This window comes from Geotrypetes seraphini, chromosome 6 (assembly GCF_902459505.1).
Source record: "Geotrypetes seraphini chromosome 6, aGeoSer1.1, whole genome shotgun sequence".
NCBI lineage: Eukaryota > Metazoa > Chordata > Amphibia > Gymnophiona > Dermophiidae > Geotrypetes > Geotrypetes seraphini.
In genome coordinates, this window is record NC_047089.1 from 61,628,322 (window position 1) to 61,649,728 (window position 21,407).

At 45.2% G+C, this 21,407-nt stretch overlaps 1 protein-coding gene across 1 annotated transcript in view; it reads left to right on the forward strand.

Moving 5' to 3' along the window:
- Positions 1 to 21,407, forward strand: part of KPNA3 (karyopherin subunit alpha 3) — a 251,650-nt gene that overhangs the window by 226,805 nt on the left and 3,438 nt on the right. Inside the window, exon 15 of the mRNA XM_033950092.1 lies at positions 10,386 to 10,477. Coding sequence (XP_033805983.1) covers positions 10,386 to 10,477 — 92 coding nt within the window. The remainder of the gene's footprint in view (positions 1 to 10,385; positions 10,478 to 21,407) is intronic.

Genomic DNA, 21,407 nt, shown 5'->3' on the forward strand with positions numbered 1-21,407 from the left:
GCTTGAAGTTTTTGGCCTCTTGCGCTATTTTTTCTTCATAGTCCTTTTTGGCATCCCTCACCGCCCTGTGACATTTCTTCTGATCGTCTTTATGTTTGTTCCATGCTTCGGTTGTTTTCATGTGTTTCCATTTTTTGAAAGAGTCCTTCTTTTCTTGTATGGTTTCCCTCACCTGTCTGGTAAGCCATGCTGGTTCTCCCTTACCCTTTGTTCTCCTTTCTTTGGAGATCCTCGGAATGTATAGGTTTTGTGCTTCTGTGATAGTAGTTTTCAGTAGGGACCATACCTGCTCTACTGTTTCAAGTTTATCCACCTTTTTTTTGAGTCGTTGTTTCACCATGGCTCTCATGCAATCGTATTTGCCCTTTTTAAAGTTAAAGGTTTTGGTTAAGGTTTTGGCACTTTTTCTATTCCCGATGTCAAGCTTAAAGATGATCACATTGTGATCGCTCGTCCCCAGCGGTGTCGTAACTTCTACTTCTTTTGTCGGTCCCGTGAGGCCATTTAGCACCAAGTCCAGGGTGGCGTTGCCTCTTGTCGGCTCTTTTACCATTTGTTCCAGGAAGCAATCCCCTAGCGCCTCCAGGAACTTGACCTCATTGCCGCAGTTGGAGGTTCCTAGTTTCCAGTCTATCCTCGGGAAATTGAAGTCTCCCAATATTATTACATTGCCCGTCTTGCATTCTCGTTTGATTTCCTCTATCATTTCAGAGTCAGTTTCATCCGCCTGTCCCGGGGGACGATAGAAAAGGCCAATTTTCGTGTCTGCACTGTTTTGGCCAGGAATCTTGACCCAGAGGGACTCTAGCTTCTCTTTCGTTTCCGTCGTAGCCACTTCAACAGATTCTACTCCTTCCTGAACATATAGGGCAATACCTCCACCTTTCTGCCCTACTCGATCTCTTCTATATAGTTTGTATCCCTGAAGTACTGTGTCCCATTTGTTTTCTTCATTCCACCATGTTTCTGTTATGCCAATGATTTCCAACTTATCATTTCTTGCTATTGTCTCTAGTTCCCCCATTTTGTTTCCTAGACTTCTAGCATTGGTATACATACATTTGAGTTCTCTTCGAGTTACTTTTTTGGACTTTCTGCTCTTTGCTGTCCCTACTGTTTCTTTCACGGTCTCCTTAACCGCTCCAGTGTTGTCTCCCTTATTTGCTGTGCGGTCATCCCCTCCTGTGTCTGAGTTGTCCCTACCTGCCTTGTCTTCCTTATTTGCTGTGAGTTCGTTCTCTCCTGTGTATGAGTAGTAGCCCATTGATCCTTCATCGGGGCATCCTGTTGTCCGTACCATCGACTGGTGGTCGACTGTCGGCTTTCCCCTATTTATTAGTTTAAAGCCTTCTCGATGGCCCTCTTCAAGTTGCTCGCCAATACTCTTGCTCCTTCCTTGTTGAGGTGTAGTCCGTCCTTTCTGTAGTACTTGCTTTTTCCCCAGAACGCCGTCCAGTTGCGCACGAAGTCAAAGCCTTCTTCTTCGCACCATCGTCTCATCCAGGCGTTAATAGCTTGCAATTCCCCTTGTCTCTTTCCATCCGCTCTTGGTACTGGGAGGATCTCGGAGAAGGCCACCCTCACCTCCCTGATCTTCAGCAATCTTCCAAGTGAGCGGAGCTGGCCCTTCATCTCTTCCCTGTCATACTTCCGTCCGCTCACATCATTTGTTCCCACGTGGATGAGCACAGCAGTATCCTCTCCCCCTGCGCTGTCTATGATCCTGGAGATCCTGTTGGCCACATCCTTGACTCTTGCTCCAGGCAGACAGGTGACGATTCTGTCCTCTCTTCCTCCTGCGGTGTGGCTGTCCACGTGTCGTATAATGGAGTCACCTACGATGATCCCCATCTTCTTTATTCGAGGGTTCCTTGGGGGTCGTAAGTCCACGTCTACGGTATAGGGCCAGTCTACTTCTTCCGGAGCTACTCTTGAATTTGTTTTCGTCTCTTCAGATGGGGGGACCTCTCCCTGTGTTTTCTCTCTTCCTTCTTGTGTGTGGATGTCTCCTACCTCATCTTCGGTTTTTTCTGGATTTGCATGTGTGTCTTCTCTCCTCTCTTCCAGTCCGTCTTTCTGGGTATCCAGGGTACAGCTTTCCAGACCTGGGATTTCTACGTGTTGCTGATGGGCTTCCTCGATGAATCTTTCCAGTTCCACGATCCCTTCGCCGGTGTCGGGCTCCCCTAGCAACTTCTCCTGTATGCAGTTTTCCTCCTTCCTGGCAAGGAGTTCTTCGAGTTCCATCACAGTTCCCTCCAGCAGCCGAACTTGCAGTTTCAGGCTGTCCAGCTCCTCACATCGGCTGCAAATGTATGCCCTAGTCCCCGAGGGGAGGTAGTCATACATACTGCAGCCGGTGCAGAATACTGGAAAGCTCATCTTCTGGCTTCCGTGGGCGCTCATGTCTTGCTCTCCTTCTCAGTTGTGTGTGTCCTGCCCTCTTGATAGCAGTCCTCTTGTTGATCGCTGGTCTTGGTTGTGTTGGTGCTGTTGAGCTGTTTGAGAGTGCTTGTCTCTCGGTGTGCTGTGTGACTAGGTAATAATAAACAACAAACAAAAGATCAGTAGAACAATAACTGGGATAAAGCACAGTTACTTACCGTAACAGGTGTTATCCAGGGACAGCAGGCAGATATTCTCACAACCCGCCCGCCTCCCCAAGGTTGGCTTCTTTGCTAGCTATCTAAACTGAAGACCATGAGGAGGGGATGCGCCCTCTAGTGGATCAGGAAGGCACACACATGCGTGGTGCAGCACTAGCAAACTTGAAATCTTCAATCAAGTTTGCTTGATAAGCTGTCTGCATCGGGGCTCTGTGGATGACGTCGCCCACATGTGAGAATATCTGCCTGCTGTCCCTGGATAACACCTGTTACGGTAAGTAACTGTGCTTTCTACACTATCACTGAAGGCTAAATGGCTTCAATTCGACAAACTTTTTCCCATCGACTTTTGTTCTAGTGCAATAGGTGAAACATTCTAGATCATAGGTTATTCCCCTTCACCGGCATGGGTTACAGAAGAGAACTACAAGTGTTTGACTCCTCTAAGGTAAATCACAGGCTAGCTTAGCTCCTCCCATCAGTCTTTCTCTTCTGCTGCATGTGGTTGCAGTGTGTTCTGTTTTCTCCAATTTATTATTTTTAATTCAATGTAGTTTCATTCATTTTCACAGTTCTTTTGTCTTCTGCTTTCTTGAGCATTCAGACTTCGGTCTGTAACTGACAGGCCGATCCCTGATCCCTTTGGTGTACCTATCAGCCAGTCTGCTAGTCTTCCTTGGATGTGAGGGCCATCCCTGACTTTCTCGCTTCCTGTTAAGCGGGGGGTCAAGCGCAGACTGTTTAGTATGCTTTGAGGGCTCAGCGGTGTTCCACAGTGTGCAGGTTGCATTTTTGCATCTCCGCCTGTCTATGTGCAGTCTGTGGTCCGCAGAGGTGAAAGCATAGTCAGACAGTGGAGTCTGACCAGCAGCCCGAAGATCAGCTTGAAGACAGCTTTTCCAGGAGTGTGGCAGTGAATTCTCACTCTGGCTCTTAATTGGGGCTAGAGAGCAGCTGCAGTTTTCTGTGAGGCTTCAACAACGATTTCTAAAACTTAATTTCAATGGGTTTTCAGTGTTTTCCAGTGATCCTCCGTGTTCCCCCACCTGAAAAAAAAACCCCTTTTGATAATTTTTTAATTTTGGGAAGTGCCGTGTTTAGCGTGTTTTTGGTGCAAATTCGGGTCCATTGGCCATCTCCTGATTTTCAGCTATCTTTTCTTTCCAACTTCTCCCTGCTTCTTTAAAACTCAGGTTTTTGTCAGGAAAACTGCTGGAATGGGGTCATGAGGGTATCGTAGTTTGGATTCATGCCAAATTTGTATAAATTTGCTGCTTTTTGAGCATTTTGGCACCACGTGACACGGTCGGAGGGGCAATAACTACTGGTTCAGCCTCCCCTTCATAGAAGTAGGTGATTGCACGCTCAGCTAGCCCGTCGGGGCGGCCATTTTTACTATCGGGCTTGATTCTGCAGCAGCCAGTCGCGAGACAGACCCTTTGCAGTCTAAAATGTGCAAGTTTCAGTTATCTGAGGGTGACTCTTTGCCCCAAGGTCTAGATAACTTCACAAAATGCATGAGATTCTTGGGCTTCGAGTTTCAACTGAGGATCTGGCTGCTGGCTGTTCTATCCCCCTGCATAGTCTCTGCCTGGCATTACCACTTCAGAGTTCAGCGGCTGCGCCAGCTCTATCAGTTCCTTCTTTGCAGCCAGTTCAGGGGGCGCCAACGGCAAATCCGCTCCTCGATGAGCCTTTAGTTGCAAGGCTGTGCTGCTGAAATTGGAAGATCCGAATTTGAATGCTGGATCTGCAAATCCCTTAGGGGCTCCGGATCCTAGTACTGATCAGACTTTGGTGCTCTTGTTTAACTCCTATTGCTGTTCCTTCTTCTCCCTGGCTTGGTAGCGTGCTTTTGCAGTGTGAGTCCTTTCCGTGGCATCCGGATTTCAGTCTCACAGTTACAGAACAGTTTGACTTTCCGGATGGGCTTTTCCAGAATGCTAGCGCTATCTCTTGCCAGTATCCTCTGGCACAGGAGTAACAGCAGCTGTTGGAGCAGCCCTAGTGATTCCCGGGGCTCTCAGGTGACCTGACGCACATCACTGCTTAGTGACAGTTTTTTACTCTGCTAATTTAGGAGTTAAAGCTGCTGCGGCGATGTCCTTTGTGCCGTGCCTGCCTAGCTTGCTACATAGGTTAGAGACTGAGGCGGTAGAGCCTCCTCCTCAGCTTCTGATGGCTGGGATGGGCTTTATGATGGATTGTTCTATGACCTTTTGGAGGGCTGGCTTCAGGGTCAGTGTTCTTCTGTCAGCCCACCAAAGGCTTTGGGTTCGGCAGTAGGATGCCGATATGTCCTCTATGGCAACTCAAGCCCAGCTGCCTTTCAAGGGGCAGTTGCTGTTGGGGCAATTGGCTGGATGCCATCATGACTTCGGTGATGGATCGTCATCCGCAGGTGCTGCCAGATAATATTGTTCCCCCCTTTTTAGGGCTCCTGAAAGATTTTTTTGTGCCTACAGCCTATATTGACGCCTTTAATAACTGATCTTTCTTTTTTTCTCTCCGCATCCATAATTCAAAAGGTCAATTGTCTTTGTCCCCATTCCTATTGTTTTTCCCCGAATTTAATTAAATATTTTAAATTTGAATTAGTGATTGTTTTATCGAATGTAACCATTAAATATCTTTCCTTTTGTTTCACTATAACCTATTTAAATTACCTTTAAATGTAACGTTATTTGTGTTATGTGTATTTTAGATAATTGTTTGTTTAATTTAATAATTACAAGTGTGTCACCAACCATTTTATTTGTACATCGCCTTGAATTTTGAATTGGCGATAAATCAAAAATACTTAATAAACTTGGAAACTTGGATAAACTTGGATTCTCCGTCCTCGTCTTGGAGATCCTTTCAGGGTTCCGGGATCGGTTTATGAACTACAGGTGCTCTCAGCCTGCCTTTGCTCATAGAAAAGAAATAGAAAAAGAACAAACCTTAGGACCCCTCTGTGGATAGAGGGTCAGATCTTGGAGCGTCTGCAGGCCTGGAGGTCTTGGAATTTCTTCAATAAGGCTACAAGCTGGTATTTGCCCAACCCATGTTAGATTAGTTTGTGGCTTCTCATGCCATGAGACCAGACGCAATGCGCATAGTCCAGGATACTGTTCAGCGCTTGCTACATATTCGAGCAATAGAGTCGGTGCCAAGCACCCTTTTGGGCTCAGGCACATACTCAGTATACTTGATAGTACTAATGAATGGATCAGTAGATTGGAGACCTCTTCGGGATCTAACTGCAGGCGACTTTCAAGCTTACTTGGTTCTGGATGTTCTGGGCTTATGTTCTTATGGATGGAGACTGTGAAACCTGTCTTTGCAGCAGTGGCTCCGTGGGAGTTTCTGACCTCTCTGGATTTTACAGAAGTGTATTTCCTCAGTCCTATTTTTTTTCCCAGCTCACCACTACTTTCTGAGGTTTCATGTGCAGGATCAGTGTTATCAGTTTTCGGCTCTTCCATGTGGTCTGATGACAGTGCCCTGGGTCTTCACAGCTGTGCTGGTGGTTGGTGCAGCTCATAGGAGGAGGAGGAAGTTGCCAGTTCACCCATATCTGGATGACTGGTCGCTCAGAGCGCCCTCATTGGAAGCAGGGCGCGCCACAGTGGAACAGGTACTCCGGATTCTGGAGGACTTGGGCTAGTTTATCAATTTTCATCTTCAGCAAAAGTTGTCTGTCACCCACACAGTCACTGGATTGCCGGGGGGTGCTGTTTGATATGGTGGTGGACCGTGTATTCCTCCACGATTTAGCAGGCTGGCTTTCTTGCTGGGCACCCCACTGAGATATCTTAGCCATGAAGCTACCATGGACTTTGGAGGTTTCGCCCTCAGTTCCATTGGACATTGCCTCTTGGGTACCATGACACCCCAAAAAATATCCCCCCACTCTGCAGCCGCTGTTTCAGCAGTGGAAAAATGAAAGATAAAGGTGTTATGGGGTTTCTTTATTCATCTATGCGGCTGCCAGCTCTGATCTGGAACTGAAAGTGATGTCAGAAGAATCCAATGCCGCCACATGGATGTAGCAGAGGAGAGGAAGCAGACTTGGAGCAGGGACAGACATGCTGGATGGAGGCGGGAGAAAAGGAAGGGAGACTGACACGCTGAATGGCTTTAACCTTTCTTCTTGGGGAAGTCGTCCCATCCTTTTTGTCATTTTTATCACCCTTCTATGTACTTTTTCTAATTCCATTATCTTTTGAGATACAGCAACCAGAATTGCACACAGTATTTGAGGTGCAGCCGCAGCATAGAGCAAAACCAAGGGCATTATAACATTTTCATCTTTTGTTTTCCATTCCTTTCCTCAACAATGACAAATAAAGAAAATAAGGTGATATCTATCTTTTTTTTTTAATTGGACTAATTTTGATACATTTTTGATTAATATTAGGAGACCAAACCTTATCCCAGGACAAGCAGGCAGCATATTCTCTACATGTGGGTGACATCTGCAAATTTAATCACCTCACTCGTCATTCCAATTTCCAGATCGTTTATAAATAAGTTAAAAGCACCGGTCCCTGTACAAATCCCTGCGGCACACCACTGTTTACTCTCCTCTGTTGAGAAAATGACCGTTTAACCCTACCTTCTGTTTTCTATCTGATAACCAATTCCTAATCCACAACTGAACTTTGCCATCTATCCCATGACTCTTTAAATTTGCTCAGGAGCATCTCATGAGGAACTTTATCAAAATCTTTCTGAAAATCTAGATACACGACATCAACCGGCTCATCTTTATCCATATGTTTATTCACATCTTCAAAGAAGTCAAGCAAATTGTTGAGGCAAAAACTCCCTCTGCTGAACCCATGCTGACTCCGTCTCATTAAAACATGCTTGTCTACATGTACCACAATTTTATTTTTTATAGTTTTCCACCATTTTGCCCGGCACTGAAGTCTGTAATTTTCCGGATCTCCCCTGGAACTCTTTTTAAAAACACTGCACAACAAAGTTTTTGCTTCCTGAACACTGCTGGGTGTTTCTTATAGAATTTTGGGTGCTGATCATGAATATTACATCAAAAATTACCCATCACGTACCATTTCAGAGAAATCTTCAATTTTGTCGTGATTTTTTCTTATATTTGGATGCAAACAATTTTTTCTCCCATAAGTGTCTTATCAACCAGGTATAACTGGAATATCTGTGGAGACCTCAAAGTCGTTGCTCTGTTACTAGGACTGCAGCTTGGCTATACAAAGTACTGCTGTTTCATCTGCGAATGGGACAGCCGAGACAGAGAGTCGCACTATTCTAGAAAGAACTGGCCACTCCGTAAAAAGTTAGTTCCAGGACAGAAAAATGTAGCACATGAATCGCTTGTTGACCCGACAAAGATATTTTTGCCTCCTCTTCACATTAAACTGGGACTCATGAAGAATTTTGTGAAAGCAATGAACAAGGAAGGGGAAGGTTTTCGTTATTTAAGACAGATGTTCCCAAGAATAACTGATGCCAAGATCAAAGAGGGTATTTTTGTTGGCCCCCAGATCAGACATGTTATGAGTGACAAGCGATTTGAAGATCTGTTAGTTGGGCCGGAAAAAATTGGCTGGAAAGCCTTGAAAGACGTTGTTGACAATTTTCTGGGCAATTACAGAGCCCCAAACTACATTCAGCTGGTAGACAAACTTCTCAAAGCATACAAGAGAATGAAGTGCAATATGTCACTCAAGATTCATTTCCTCCATTCACACTTGGACTTCTTCCCCGCAAATCTCGGTGCTGTGAGTGACGAGCACGGTGAAAGGTTTCATCAAGACATAGCTACGATGGAGAAACGATACCAGGGCAATTGGAATCCGTCAATGCTTGCCGACTATTGTTGGATGCTACAACGTGATGCACCAGACACTGAATATAAAAGAAACTCGGGAGCAAAACACTTTTAATTCTGTTTCATTTAGTCGCTTGTGCGAAACGTAAACTTGACTATATATTTTATTGTCAGTAAACATAAAAATGTCTATTTCTCATAGTTCTTACGTGATGCAGTAAAACCAAAACCATATTTGAGCATACCAAGTTGGTACCTGTCATAATCACCAAAAACTTTTCAGGAATCAAGACTTAACCAAAAAATTGTTGTGCAGTGAAATCAGTGTAACATTGGCCACCTTCCAGTCTTCAGGTACTACAGACTATTTTAACGACAGGTTAGATCACTAACAGCAGGGTCAGCAAGTTCATGTTTGAGTTCTTTTAGTACCCTGTGATGTATACTATCCAGTCTAGGTGATTTATCACTTTTTAAATTGTTGATTTGGCTTAGTACATCTTTCAGATTCACTGAGATTTCTTTCAATTCCTCCGCATCATCACCCTTGAAAACCATTTCCGGTTCAGGTAGATCTCTTACATTTTCCGTAAAGACCAGAGCAAAGAATTCATTGTCTCTCCGCTATGTCCTTATCCTCCCTAAGCGTCCCTTTTGCTCCTTGATCATCCAATGGTCCCATGGATTCCCTTACAGGTTTTCTGCTTCTGATGGCTATTGTTTCTGCATTAATTGGCAGTGGTAAACAGTCTCTGATTTCATTGAAGGCACATTCCATAAGGAGTGTGGCTTCTTCATGGGTGGAGTTCTGGGTCATACTATCCAAAGAGATTTGTAGGACAGCTTTATGGACCACACTCCTTACTTTATGAAATTTTACAGTGGATGTGGCAGCACAACAGGATGCAACTTTTGGGTCCTAAGTGCTTCAAGCAAACTTATCTGCCCTGCCCTAGATTTAGGGGACTGCTTTGATACATTCCTGTAGTCTAGATTACTGTACCCTTTACACTGGAAAGAAAGATTAGGTTCTTACCTCGATAATCTTCTTTCCAGTAGATGGGTACAGTAATCTGAACGACCCACCCTGTGAGAATACGCCTGCTTAAGGTCTCAAGTTCCAAATGTTTGCCTTTGGCCAGCCAAGTGGTAAAGAAATGCTCATGGAGAGTGTGGTGGTATGGTTAGAGCTACAGCCTCGGCACCCTCAGGTTGTGGGTTCAAACCCCACACTGCTCCTTGTGACCTTGGGCAAATCACTCAATCATCCACTGCCCCAGGTACATTAAATAGATTGCGAACCCACTGAGACAGATCAGGTACTCAAGCATTTTCCCTATTTGTAACCCATTCTAAGCTCCTTTTGGAGGACAGGCTAAAAAATTGAATAAATAAAATAATGGGATGCCCATCGAACAGATGAAGAATGATACAAAAGCTCTATCAAAAGCTTATAAGAAGCAAGAAATGCTGTATAAATGTTAGTGCTGATTGCATTCAGGTAGGTGGTCTATGTTCCACCTTGGTTATGAAATGTTTCTATTTGATTAATTGTTTTGATTGCAGAACAGAACAAAATTGACTTGGTTGGGGAGTTTCTCCTATTTAGACGTTATCCATTGCTTTGGTACAAACTAAGGGAGAAAGACACTGCCCAGTTACATGAAGAGGCAGAGCTAGAGAATCTGTTTGCCTCCTGCAAGTTTCCTGTGATTAGGAGAATCAAACTATAGTCCAGACTACTGTACCTATCTACTGGAAAGATTATTGAGGTAAGAACCTAGTCTCCCCCTCATTAGAACCAAATTGATTGTGGTGGATAAGCAGAAGGAGAAACTTCATGCTTGCTGTGTCTTCATAATTAAGAAACAAACATGGCATCCTAATGTAATAGTTGTTGGAACCATCTGAATTACTTGTATATTGCTTTAATGAGTGTATGTTTTGGATATGTTTCACTTTTTAATTCTCCTCTTTCTTAGGCCTAGAGAAAATTGAAGCCCTGCAGCAACATGAAAATGAAGACATTTATAAATTAGCCTTTGAAATCATAGATCAGTATTTCTCTGGTGATGTAAGTAAAGTACAGATTTGGGCTATATACATGTGCTTATTCTTTGACATAATTTGTGGTTGTGACTCAGTAATGAACATGGGTAGCACAAGATCCTTTGTACATGTATCATACTAACATGTTGAGGTTGCATTGAGTGCTACTCCCAATGGTGTATAAATATGACTTTACAATCATTGAGGTGCCAGTGTATTGGGGAGTAAAACTGCAACTGGTTGAGGTTGTTTGCCTAGAAGACAGTTGACGGCTGTGACAGAATTGCAATATTAACATGATTCATGATGGGGTCTCAACATAAACATCTAGGGAATACTTAAATGTTTGCATTACCCTGGTTTTAAATCAGAGGCACCATCTCTCCATGTTCCCATCTTAGAATATACCATATTTTTTTGCTCTATAAGACGCACCTGACCATAAGACACACCCTCCTGTAGAGGAGGAAAAACCAAGAAAAAAAAAATTCTGAACCAAATGGTGTGCCCTGTACCCTGTCCCCCCTCTGGTGGTCTAGTGGTAGGCTGGTACAGGGCACGTCTAATAGTAGGCACGTGTAGTGACAGCCAGCACCCCGGTACCCTTTTTTTTCATCCCGGCGGTCCAGTGCACTTTCTGCGCTCCTGCCTTGCTGGATGGCTGCCTCCTGATTGGTTCCCCTGCTTTCTTTCGGCATAGCGGTGCATGAGGCAGGCGCGCATTTTTTTGCATGCCTGCTTGGTCCAGCTTCGCACTCTGAATGGCTTCCTCCTGCACCAACTGAAGAGTAGAAACAGATCACATTACAAAGTAATACACAAAAAATATTCTTCCTCACAGTAATAACATTACTAAATAAATAGCTTGTTTTCCATTGCACTTCTGCCATGAATAATAAATCTGACTCAAAATATTTGCCCTTTCTTCTAAAACAAGATTTAAATGAGTGGCTTTCTTAAGGCAATTAATAAGTTTCATTCAATAAATCATCACCTGAAAGCAAAACTTGTGTATGCTTGATGTGAAATGAGAAATTTCGTAAATTGCTAATACTGTATGTCAAATTTTCATGTTTTTACTTGAGTCTTTCAGAAGTTACAACAGTTTGCCATTCAAGAATATTTTACAGCAGTATACTGAAATGTTTCTCATTTCTCATGAAAACTGCACATAAATATTTTTGCATTCAGGTGACAAAATACATATATACTAAGGGCTATATTCTATAAACAGCATCCCAATTGTAGGCAGCGGTAGGCGTCCTACCGCTGTCTAACCAGCCAATTGGGACGCACTTTAAAAAAAAAAAAAAAAACCCCATGCGTCTGTCACAGTTGAGGGAGATGCATAGGGACGCTTAAACTCGCCCAGTGCTGGGCGTCGTTTTGTCCAGAAGTGGCCTTAGACGTGTTTAGGCAGACCTAGGCGTCTCAAATGTAGGCCATTGAAATGCTGGCCTATATTTCAATTAGTTGTGACCTCTAAACTGATCACGGCAAGGAAATCTCCCTGCTACGATCAGTTGAGTGGCTGTAGCAGGGAACCCCCGAACTCCACCGCAAGTCAGCCAGCAGGCGAAATGCCCACTCCCTCTTGCCGCAAACTGCGAAACAATTCCCGGCAGGAGAGATGCCCAATCCCTCCTGCCGACACACCTCCCTCAATATACCCAGCAGGAGGTGTGCCCATTCCCTCCTGCCGGCACCCCCTGAAGCCCCACCCTCCCAAAGCCCACCCAGACCCCCCTACCTTTATTTGGAAGTCCTGCCAAAGGGATGCTTACTCTCTCTGGCCGGCAGGTCCACCTCTTCAGAATGCCAGGCCTTCCTCTTCCCATGGGAGTGGCTTTAGGTATCTGACCAATCAGTCTTAGGCCACTCCCAGTACATCCCAGATTGAGCATTCCTTCTGCCGCGAACAGTGTGTGTGTTGGGGGGGTGGCAGGAGGAACTGGCCATCCCTCCTGCTGGCCAACTTGGAGTAGGGTTTGGGGGTTCCTTGCCGCTGCTGCTCAGCTGATCCCAGTAGGGAGATTCCCATGCCGTGATCAGCTCAGCGGCAACGTGATTCTCTAAATAATATCTGTGACAAGAACGCCAGTCAGAGAACTAGGTGATTAGGCAGAGATAGGCATCTGTCCATTAAGACAGACGTGATTTTATATAGGATGCCCGTGTGTGATTATTAAAAGCTGCTTAGGCAGCTACTGAGACTGGGCATCATATACAAAATCAGGCCCTAAATATACATCCAAGTTGGGTGACCAGTCTAGTCTTTGTGTGTACTTTATTGCTTTGTGAAGCATGTATGTTTAAAATCATGTCTTGACTTTTTTTTTTTTTTTTTAAAGTACATTTGGATACCAAATTGAATTAAGGGCTCCTTTTGCTAAACCACGGGTTGGTGAGGTAAATGCTCCAATTCTCATTCAATTCCTATGAGCATCGAAGCATTTTCCTCGACAGCCCACGGTAAAAAGCTCTACTGTTTAGTAAAAGCCAGCGTAAGTTAAGCATAAACATAAAGGTTAAAGGCTTTTCTTACCCAAGATGCTGGAATAAGCAGTGTGAATAAAATATGTAGGCAGAACAGGTGGACCAAATGGTCTTTATCACAGGACAAGCAGGCAGCATATTCTCACACATGGGTGACATCACCGACTGAGCCCCACAGCGGTCAGCCTCGAAAGCAGACTTGCTTGAAGATCTTTATAAGAGCTTCCGAGTGCTGCATCACGCATGCGTGAATGCCTTCCCGGCCGAACTAGGGGACGCATCTCCTGTGAGGATCCTCAGTTCAACGTTTTCCACGGAGCCAAGAAGACATTTTCATCTCAGCTCTGCAGCCTTCGTGCTTTCTCTTCACCGCGACTTTTTCTTTTAGTCGTTATGTTCGCATTTCCTTTTTTATTTTTATTTTTTAAAATTATTTGATATCTTTCTTTTTATTTCTTTTCCATCCAGTAAGCGGGCTTTGGGCCTAGGCCCAACCGCTCGCCTCGCTCGGTACGGACTTTATTTTTTCTATGTCCCGGCCTCTTACCAGGTTTAAACGTTGTTTTCAGTGCAGCAGGACAATTTCCATCACCGACCTTCATAGTCTCAGTGTATGGTTTGTTTGGGTCCCGGACATTGCCCCGAAGATTGTCACCGCTGCTTGACTCTTCAACCTCGGGCTTTTCGTCACCGCTGTGCCCGTTTTGACCAACTGGAGCCTGAGAAAACCTTGACCTCGGGGACAACCTCGGTCTCGAAGGCCTCGGCTTCGGGTGCAGCCTCGGTTTTGAAAGCCTCGACTTCGACGCAGGCCTCGACCTCCTTGGTCTTGAAGGCCTCGTCGGCTCCTCCTCTGAAGTCGGCTCCTCCTCTGAAGTCAGCTCCGTGAGTAAGTCTCCTGTCTCTCAGGTACTGTCCCTAAGAAGCCACCAGAGTCTCAGGCTCCACAAACCATACCTCCGGTTTTGTCCACCTCCTCGAGACCTCTAGCTAAGCATGCCTCCAAGCATCGGGAATACTCATCTTCGAGGCCACCCTCTTGGAGCGCACTGCTGCACCTACGAGACTTGATCCTTTTGTTTCGGTGCCATATTGACCACTCAAATTTCCTCGATAGTGGCTCAACTTGTCACGTCCTCGACCCTGTCTCCTGTAGACCAGCCTGTGCAGCAGTGTGAGCCTCCTGTCAAGGTACTTCGGGGCAGGTCTCGGAAGCCTCATCGACTCTCTTCTACTGACACTTCACCTGAGCCTCCGTCAATGTCTCCGCTGCCTCAGTCGAAGCATCGCTCGAAGCACCTTGCTTCCAAGCTTTGTAAGGACACGTCTCTGGTACAGAAGCTTTCAACTTCAATGGATCCCGAGACTTCCTCTAAATCGAAACATAGGTCTTGTCTTCGAGGTGCCTCGACTACTTCTCCAAGTCTATCAAGATCGAGGACCCCTCCATCGAGGCCTGCTTTGCGAGACTCTTCCCCTCCTGCCTCGACACACTCTATGCCTCGAACCCTGAGGACCTCGCCGTCGAGGAGCTTGAAGCGCAGGCACTCGCTGACTCCACCTCATGCATATAGTGCAGCTTCTTCAATCACTATGCGCTTGGACTTGGAGCCTTTGTTTCAATATTCTAGAGAGGCTTCTCCGTCCTACTCTGTGGTTCCTCGGTCTCGCTCTCCCTCTCCAGAGGATGCCTCGACCTTGAAGTCCACTTCTTTTGCAAAATTTGTCTTCGATATGGGGGAAGCCCTTCAATTGGATCTTCATTCTGATTCCAAGTATACCCCAGAATACTTGGCTGACATGGAGCTGTCTCATCCACCTAAAGAGACCTGGAGGCTGCCTATGACTCCAGTTCTCAAACAGACCTTCATGAGGAACATGGAAACTTGTTATTCCATTACGGCCATTCCTTCCAAATTGGAATCCCGCTACCGCACTGTATCCTGCAAGGGATTTGAAAAATCTCAATTATCACATCAGTCTTTGGTGGTGGAGTTGTCCTTGAAGAAAGCTCATCCTTCTAAACTTTATGCTGCAGTTCATCCAGGCAGGGAAGGTTGCACCATGGATAAATTTGGACGCTGATTGTACCAGAATTCCATGATGGCTAACAGAATTCTTAATTATAATTACGTTTTTACCACCTATTTCAATCATTTTTTGAAATTGTTGCCTTCATTTTATCCGGACCTTTCCAAGCCACGTCTTCAGGAGTTTAAACAAATCTTCAAAACTCTTATCTCAATTGAGACTTTTTATGTTACAGGCCTCATATGATGCTTTTGAACTTTCCTCCAGAGTCTCTGCCTTTGCAGTTGCCATGCGTCGCCTTGCTTGGCTACGCATTGTTGACATGGATCCCAATCTGCAAGATCGTCTAGCCAACTTACCTTGTCAGAGGAATGAACTTTTTGATGACTCCATTGAAACTGCCACCAAGCGCCTCTCAGAACATAAGCGCTCTTTTGCTTCCTTAATTCGACCCAAGCCTCCTCCTGCTCGGGTATATAAACAGCCACAACATTGTTATCCTCAGAAAATGATGCCAGCTTTCTTCAGACCTCCACCTAGATGTTCTCAGCAACAACAGCGTCAGCAGAGGGCTCAAACTCCTGCAACCACTAAACCAGCTCAGTCTTTTTGACATTCCTAGTCTGAGCATTCCAACCTCCCTGCATCAGAATTATCTTCTGCCCATTGGAGGTCATCTTTCCCATTTTTATTCCCAGTGGGAAACCATCACATCAGATCTCTGGGTTCTGACCATTCTGCGAAAGGGATACTCTCTTCACTTGCTTCAGGTTCCTCCAGATCACCCTTCAAGAGAGTGTCCTTCCAATTCATCGCAACTTCCTCTTCTTCTTCAGGAAGCTCAGAATTCGAGCTGTCGAGGAGATTCCTCTGTCTCAATGGAACCTGGGGTTTTATTCCCGTTACTTTCTGGTTCCAAAGAAGATGGGGGACTTGCGACCCATTCTGGACCTCAGAGCCCTCAACAAATTTCTGGTCAAAGAGAAGTTTTGGATGCTCTCATTGCCAACCTTATACTCCCTGATGGCTCAGGGAGATTGGATGTGCTCTCTGGATCTCAAGAAGGCTTACACTCGTATCCCATTCATCCAGCCTCTTCAATTCAAGGAGGGGAATATTCATCTCCAATACAGAGTTCTTCCTTTTGGACTCGCCTCCTCCCCCAGAGTATTTACGAAATGCCTGGTGATGGTGGCTGCTGCTCTTTGTACTCAGGGTCTTCAAGTTTTTCCATACCTGGACGACTGGCTTATCAAAGCCCCCTCCCCTCAAGGGGTTATTGCAGCGACCCAACAGACTATTATGTTCCTCCAAAGTCTGGGGTTCGAAATCAACTTTCCAAAATCTCAGTTGACCCCCATCTCAATCTCTCCAGTTCATTGGGGCCACCCTTGACACTGTCCAACTCAGAGCATTTCTATCTCCAACACGTCGAGATACCCTCATTCGCCTTTGTCATCAGGTGTTTCGTCTTCCATCGATTTCTACAAGACAAATGATGGTTCTGCTTGTCCACATGGCTTCTACGGTCCATGTGACTCCTTTTGCCAGACTTCACCTTCGCATTCCTCAGTGGACCCTGGCATCTCAGTGGCAACAAGCTACAGACCCGCCTTCCCGACAAATTACAGTAACTCCTTTGTGAGCGGTCTCTCCACTGGTGGATGCTCTCTTCCAATCTTTCCAGAGGTTTGCTGTTCCACATTCTTCCTCATCAGAAGGTTCTCACAATAGACTCGTCAACCTACGCATGGGGGCCCATGTAGACGGCCTCCGTACCCAGGGTCTGTGGACTTTGGCGGACTAACTTTGTCATATCAATCTGTTGGAACTCAGAGCAATCTTCAATGCTCTCAAAGCTTTTCAACACCTTCTTCACGACCAGGTGGTACTTGTCCAGACGGACAACCAGGTGGCCATGTATTATGTCAACAAGCAGGGGGGTATGGGTTCTCACTCCCTGTGTCAAGAGGCTCTGAATCTCTGGCATTGGGCAATTCATCGGAACATCTTTCTCAGAGCTGTCTATATTCAGGGTCAACACAACTGTCTGGCGGACAACTTGAGTCGCCTTCTGCAACCTCACAAATGGACACTCAATTCCCCCACGCTGCGTCAGGTATTTGCTCGATGGGGGACCCCGCAGATAGACCTTTTTGCGTCCCCCCTCAACAACAAGCTGCCTCAGTTTTGCTCTCAAATATATTCTCTCCAACGTCTGGAGGCGGACGCTTTCCTCCTGGATTGGACGGGTCAGTTTCTCTATGCCTTCCCTCCATTTCTGCTGATTCTCAGGACTCTTGTCAAACTCAAGGCGGAACATGCCACCATGATTCTGATAGCTCCTCGGTGGCCCAGACAACCGTGGTACTCCCTTCTACTTCAACTCAGCATCAGGGAGCCTCTACTTCTACCAGTTTTTCCCTCTCTGCTTACTCAGAGTCAAGGATCTTTACTTCATCCCAATCTGCAGTCTGTACACTTAACAGCTTGGTACCTTTTGGCCTGACAGACAGCTCGCACTTCTCTCAGTCTGTTCAAGATATTTTGGTCGCTTCCAGAAAGCCATCCACTCGACAGTGTTACGGCCAGAAATGGACTAGATTTTCTGCTTGGTGTTCCACATGTCAGCTGGAGCCAATGTCTACATCCTTGGCTTCTGTTTTGGACTATTTACTTCACTTATTGCAATCTGCAATCAGTCTACATCCATTCGAGTCCATCTTAGTGCTATTGCTGCTTTTCATCAGCCTCTTGATGGGAAACCTCTCTCTACACATCCCGTGGTTTCCCGATTTATGAAAGGACTCTTTAATGTTCATCCACCACTTAAACCGCCTCCAGTGGTTTGGGATCTCAATGTTGTTTTAGCTCAACTAATGAAACCTCCATTTGAACCGCTTGATAAAGCTCATCTCAAGTATCTCACTTGGAAAGCGGTTTTCCTAATTGCTCTCATGTCTGCTCGAAGAGTCAGTGAGTTACAAGCTTTGGTTGCGGACCCACCTTTCACAGTTTTCCACCATGACAAGGTGGTCCTCCGTACTCATCCGAAATTCATGCCTAAAGTGGTTTCAGACTTTCATCTCAATCAATCTATTGTTCTGCAAGTATTTTTTCCAAAGCCTCATTCTCACCCTGGAGAAATAGCGCTCCATACTTTGGACTGCAAACGTGCCTTGGCTTTTTACCTGCAACTCATTCAACCTCACAGAACAACTCCTCGACTTTTCATCTCTTTTGATCCAAATAAGTTGGGACGTCCTATCTCAAAGCGAACCATCTCCAACTGGATGGCTGCTTGCCTCTCTTTCTGCTATGCTCAGGCTAGTCTTCCTCTGCAGGGTCGAGTCATGGGACATAAAATTCGAACTATGGCTGCATCTGTAGCTTTCCTCAGATCAACTCTTATTGAGGAAATCTGCAAGGCTGCCACTTGGTCCTCGGTTCATACATTCACCTCTCATTACTGTCTGGATACTTTCTCCAGAAGGGATGGCCATTTTGGCCAATCTGTTTTGCAAAATCTTTTTTCTTAAATTGCCAACTCTCCCTCCATCCCTTTCTGCTTAGCTTGGAGGTCACCCATGTGTGAGAATATGCTGCCTGCTTGTCCTGGGATAAAGCACAGTTACTTACCGTAACAGTTGTTATCCGGGGACAGCAGGCAGATATTCTCACAACCCACCCACCTCCCCTGGTGGCTTCTTAGCTAGGTATCTGAACTGAGGATCCTCACAGGAGATGCACCCCCTAGTTCGGGCGGGAAGGCGCTCGCGCATGCGCGATGCAGCACTCGGAAGCTCTCATAAAGATCTTCAAGCAAGTCTGCTTTCGAGGCTGTCCGCTGCGAGGCTCTGTCGGTGACATCACCCATGTGTGAGAATATCTGCCTGCTGTCCCTGGATAACAACTGTTACGGTAAGTAACTGCTTTATTAGACATCATTTCATTTATTATTTTATACAGTATCCACATCTAAATAAATAGATCAGGCTCGGAGCAAAAGGTAAAGCATTATGTATAATTTTTTTTTAACTAAATCAAATGCTGGAGATTAAGAACTAAAACACATGGATGAAGGTTGACCTCAAATTTGACTGTCCAGACTGGTAGTATGCAGTAACTTTAAAAACTTCAAAAGCAGCCAACCTTATCTAACATTTTTTCTACAAATTCAAAAAATTTTGTCTAAAAATAAAAAATCCGTAGCAAGTACTGTATTTATCACACTTTCTGATTTAGGTAATTTTTACAAGAGCTTGTTTTGATTTGGGTTATATACTATATACCTAGTTAACCCCCTCTTTTACAAAAGCTGTCAGCCTATAAGAATAGAATGGGTGTCGGAGCCTTTGCCATGCAGCACTCATCTGCGTGGCTTTGTAGAGAACGGCATAAGTTATTCACCAGTATTTCGCTCAGGATAACAGCTCCAAATGAATGTTGTGTATGCCATGGCAGGAGTAACTCGTTCCTAAGCTAGGGTTGTTGGAGATCTCAGTCTTTGATTTGCTGCTACTTCTTATCTTGGTAGTAGCTGTATGCCAAATAGCTACCACCCCCTTGAGTTCATTAGCCAATAATTTTCCTCTCTGCACTGTTGATGAATTATTCGTGATTTTCATTATATAAGCCAGTGTTCTTCAACATTTTTACACCTATGAACTGGCGGAAATAAAATAATTATTTCGTGGACCAGCAAACTATTAAGAACTGAAATTTTTTTAAAAACCATCGCCGCCCTGTCCCCACGAGCTCAGTCCCACAAACCATCTGATCCCATCCGCACAAGCCTCAAATAGTTATGATTTTATATTGAACATATTTTATTAAAGTATAAAAAGAAACAATATTCTGTACAATTGTCATTTTATAAATACAAATAATACAGGGCAAAGATCAACAAAATCCCCGTCTCCCTTCCCCTTTACATATATCCCCTCTACTATCAAGAAAACTGAATAAGCTACATTATTACAGAATGCTACACAAATGTCATGCTACAGAATACCACAGTCACACATGGCAGGAATGGTGTTAGGGGAGTGCAACTAGGGCAACTGCCCCCTGGTCAGAGAGAGCCCTAAGCCAGCTGGAAGCTAAAGAAGTACCTCCTGGGCTTTGCACTCCCTAGTTATGTCTAACATCAGCTCTAGCAGGATACATATTTCAAATCTGATATATTCTAATCACAAGATAGAAATAAAATTATTTTTTTCTACCTTTTGTCGTCTCTGGTTTCTGCTTTCATTGTCTTTTCACTCTCTTCCATCCAGCGTCTGCCGCTTCCATCCACTGCCTGTCTTTCCCTGCCATCTCTCCTCCTGCCCTCCCCCCCCCCAATTTGGTCTGGCATCAATCATCTTCCTTCTGTTCCCCTTATGGTCTGGCATCTCTCCCCTTTCCCTCCCCCCTGTGGTTTTTAGAATCTCTCTTCTCATTTCCTCCACTCAGATCTGATATCGTTCTCTCCTCTCTCTTCCCTTTTGTTTTCTTCTCTGGTCTTCCTTCTCTATTTTCTGCCTCTGTCTAAATTAAATTCTTTCTTACTATTCAGTCCTGTTTCCCTCTTTTCACTGTGTCTACCCACAGCTTGTCACCGCTTTCCTTCATCCCTCCATTATCTTACTAACTATCTTCTTCCCCCATCCAGCATATGCCCTTTATTTATCTCCTTCCATCCAGTATGTGTTCTTTCCCCACTTCCATTCAGCATCTGCTCTGCCCTCTCAACTGACATCCAACTGCCTTCTGCTCTCTCTCCCTTCTCACTTCCATCATCTGTCCCTTTCTCTCTCCTCTCCTCACTTCCATCATCTGCCCCTTCTCTCTCTCTCTCCCCACTTCCATCATCTGCCCCCTTCCCCTCACCTTTGTGGGTCACTTTCTTTCCCCTGAGGGTGGGTCATGTCAGAGGGGAAGCTTTGGCTGAGCAGCACCGCTTGCTAGGAACAGTGGAACTTATTTGATGTCAGTGCCGGGGCCCGTCGCCGTTTGCTATGGTTTTATATGCACAATGCACTAAACCTGTAATATAAATATTAATTTTCTTGTCCCTATCTCTTTCATGCGGGCAGCCTTTCTTTTCTATCTCTCTCTCCCCAAGCATCCTCACACACACTGAGCTTAATAACTAAGATTGTTTCTTGAAGTAGCCTCAGCACCGGTTCCCACAATTTCAAGAACTTACTTGACGTCGATGCCAGGGCCCGTCGCCATTTGAAGAGAAAAAATAAAAGTGTAAAAAAGGGACCTGTAAAGGTGAGAGGAAGGTAGACCTCCAGGACAGCTGCTCTTTGCCCTCCTTCAGCAGGCCCAAGAGTCTTTAGGCTAGTGGCAGCTCTGTGTGCTTTTAACTTCGGCACAGAGCTGCCCCTAAGCAGTAGTTTAGCCGCAGTTTCATGAGGCGGCCTTTAGTAGGCCAG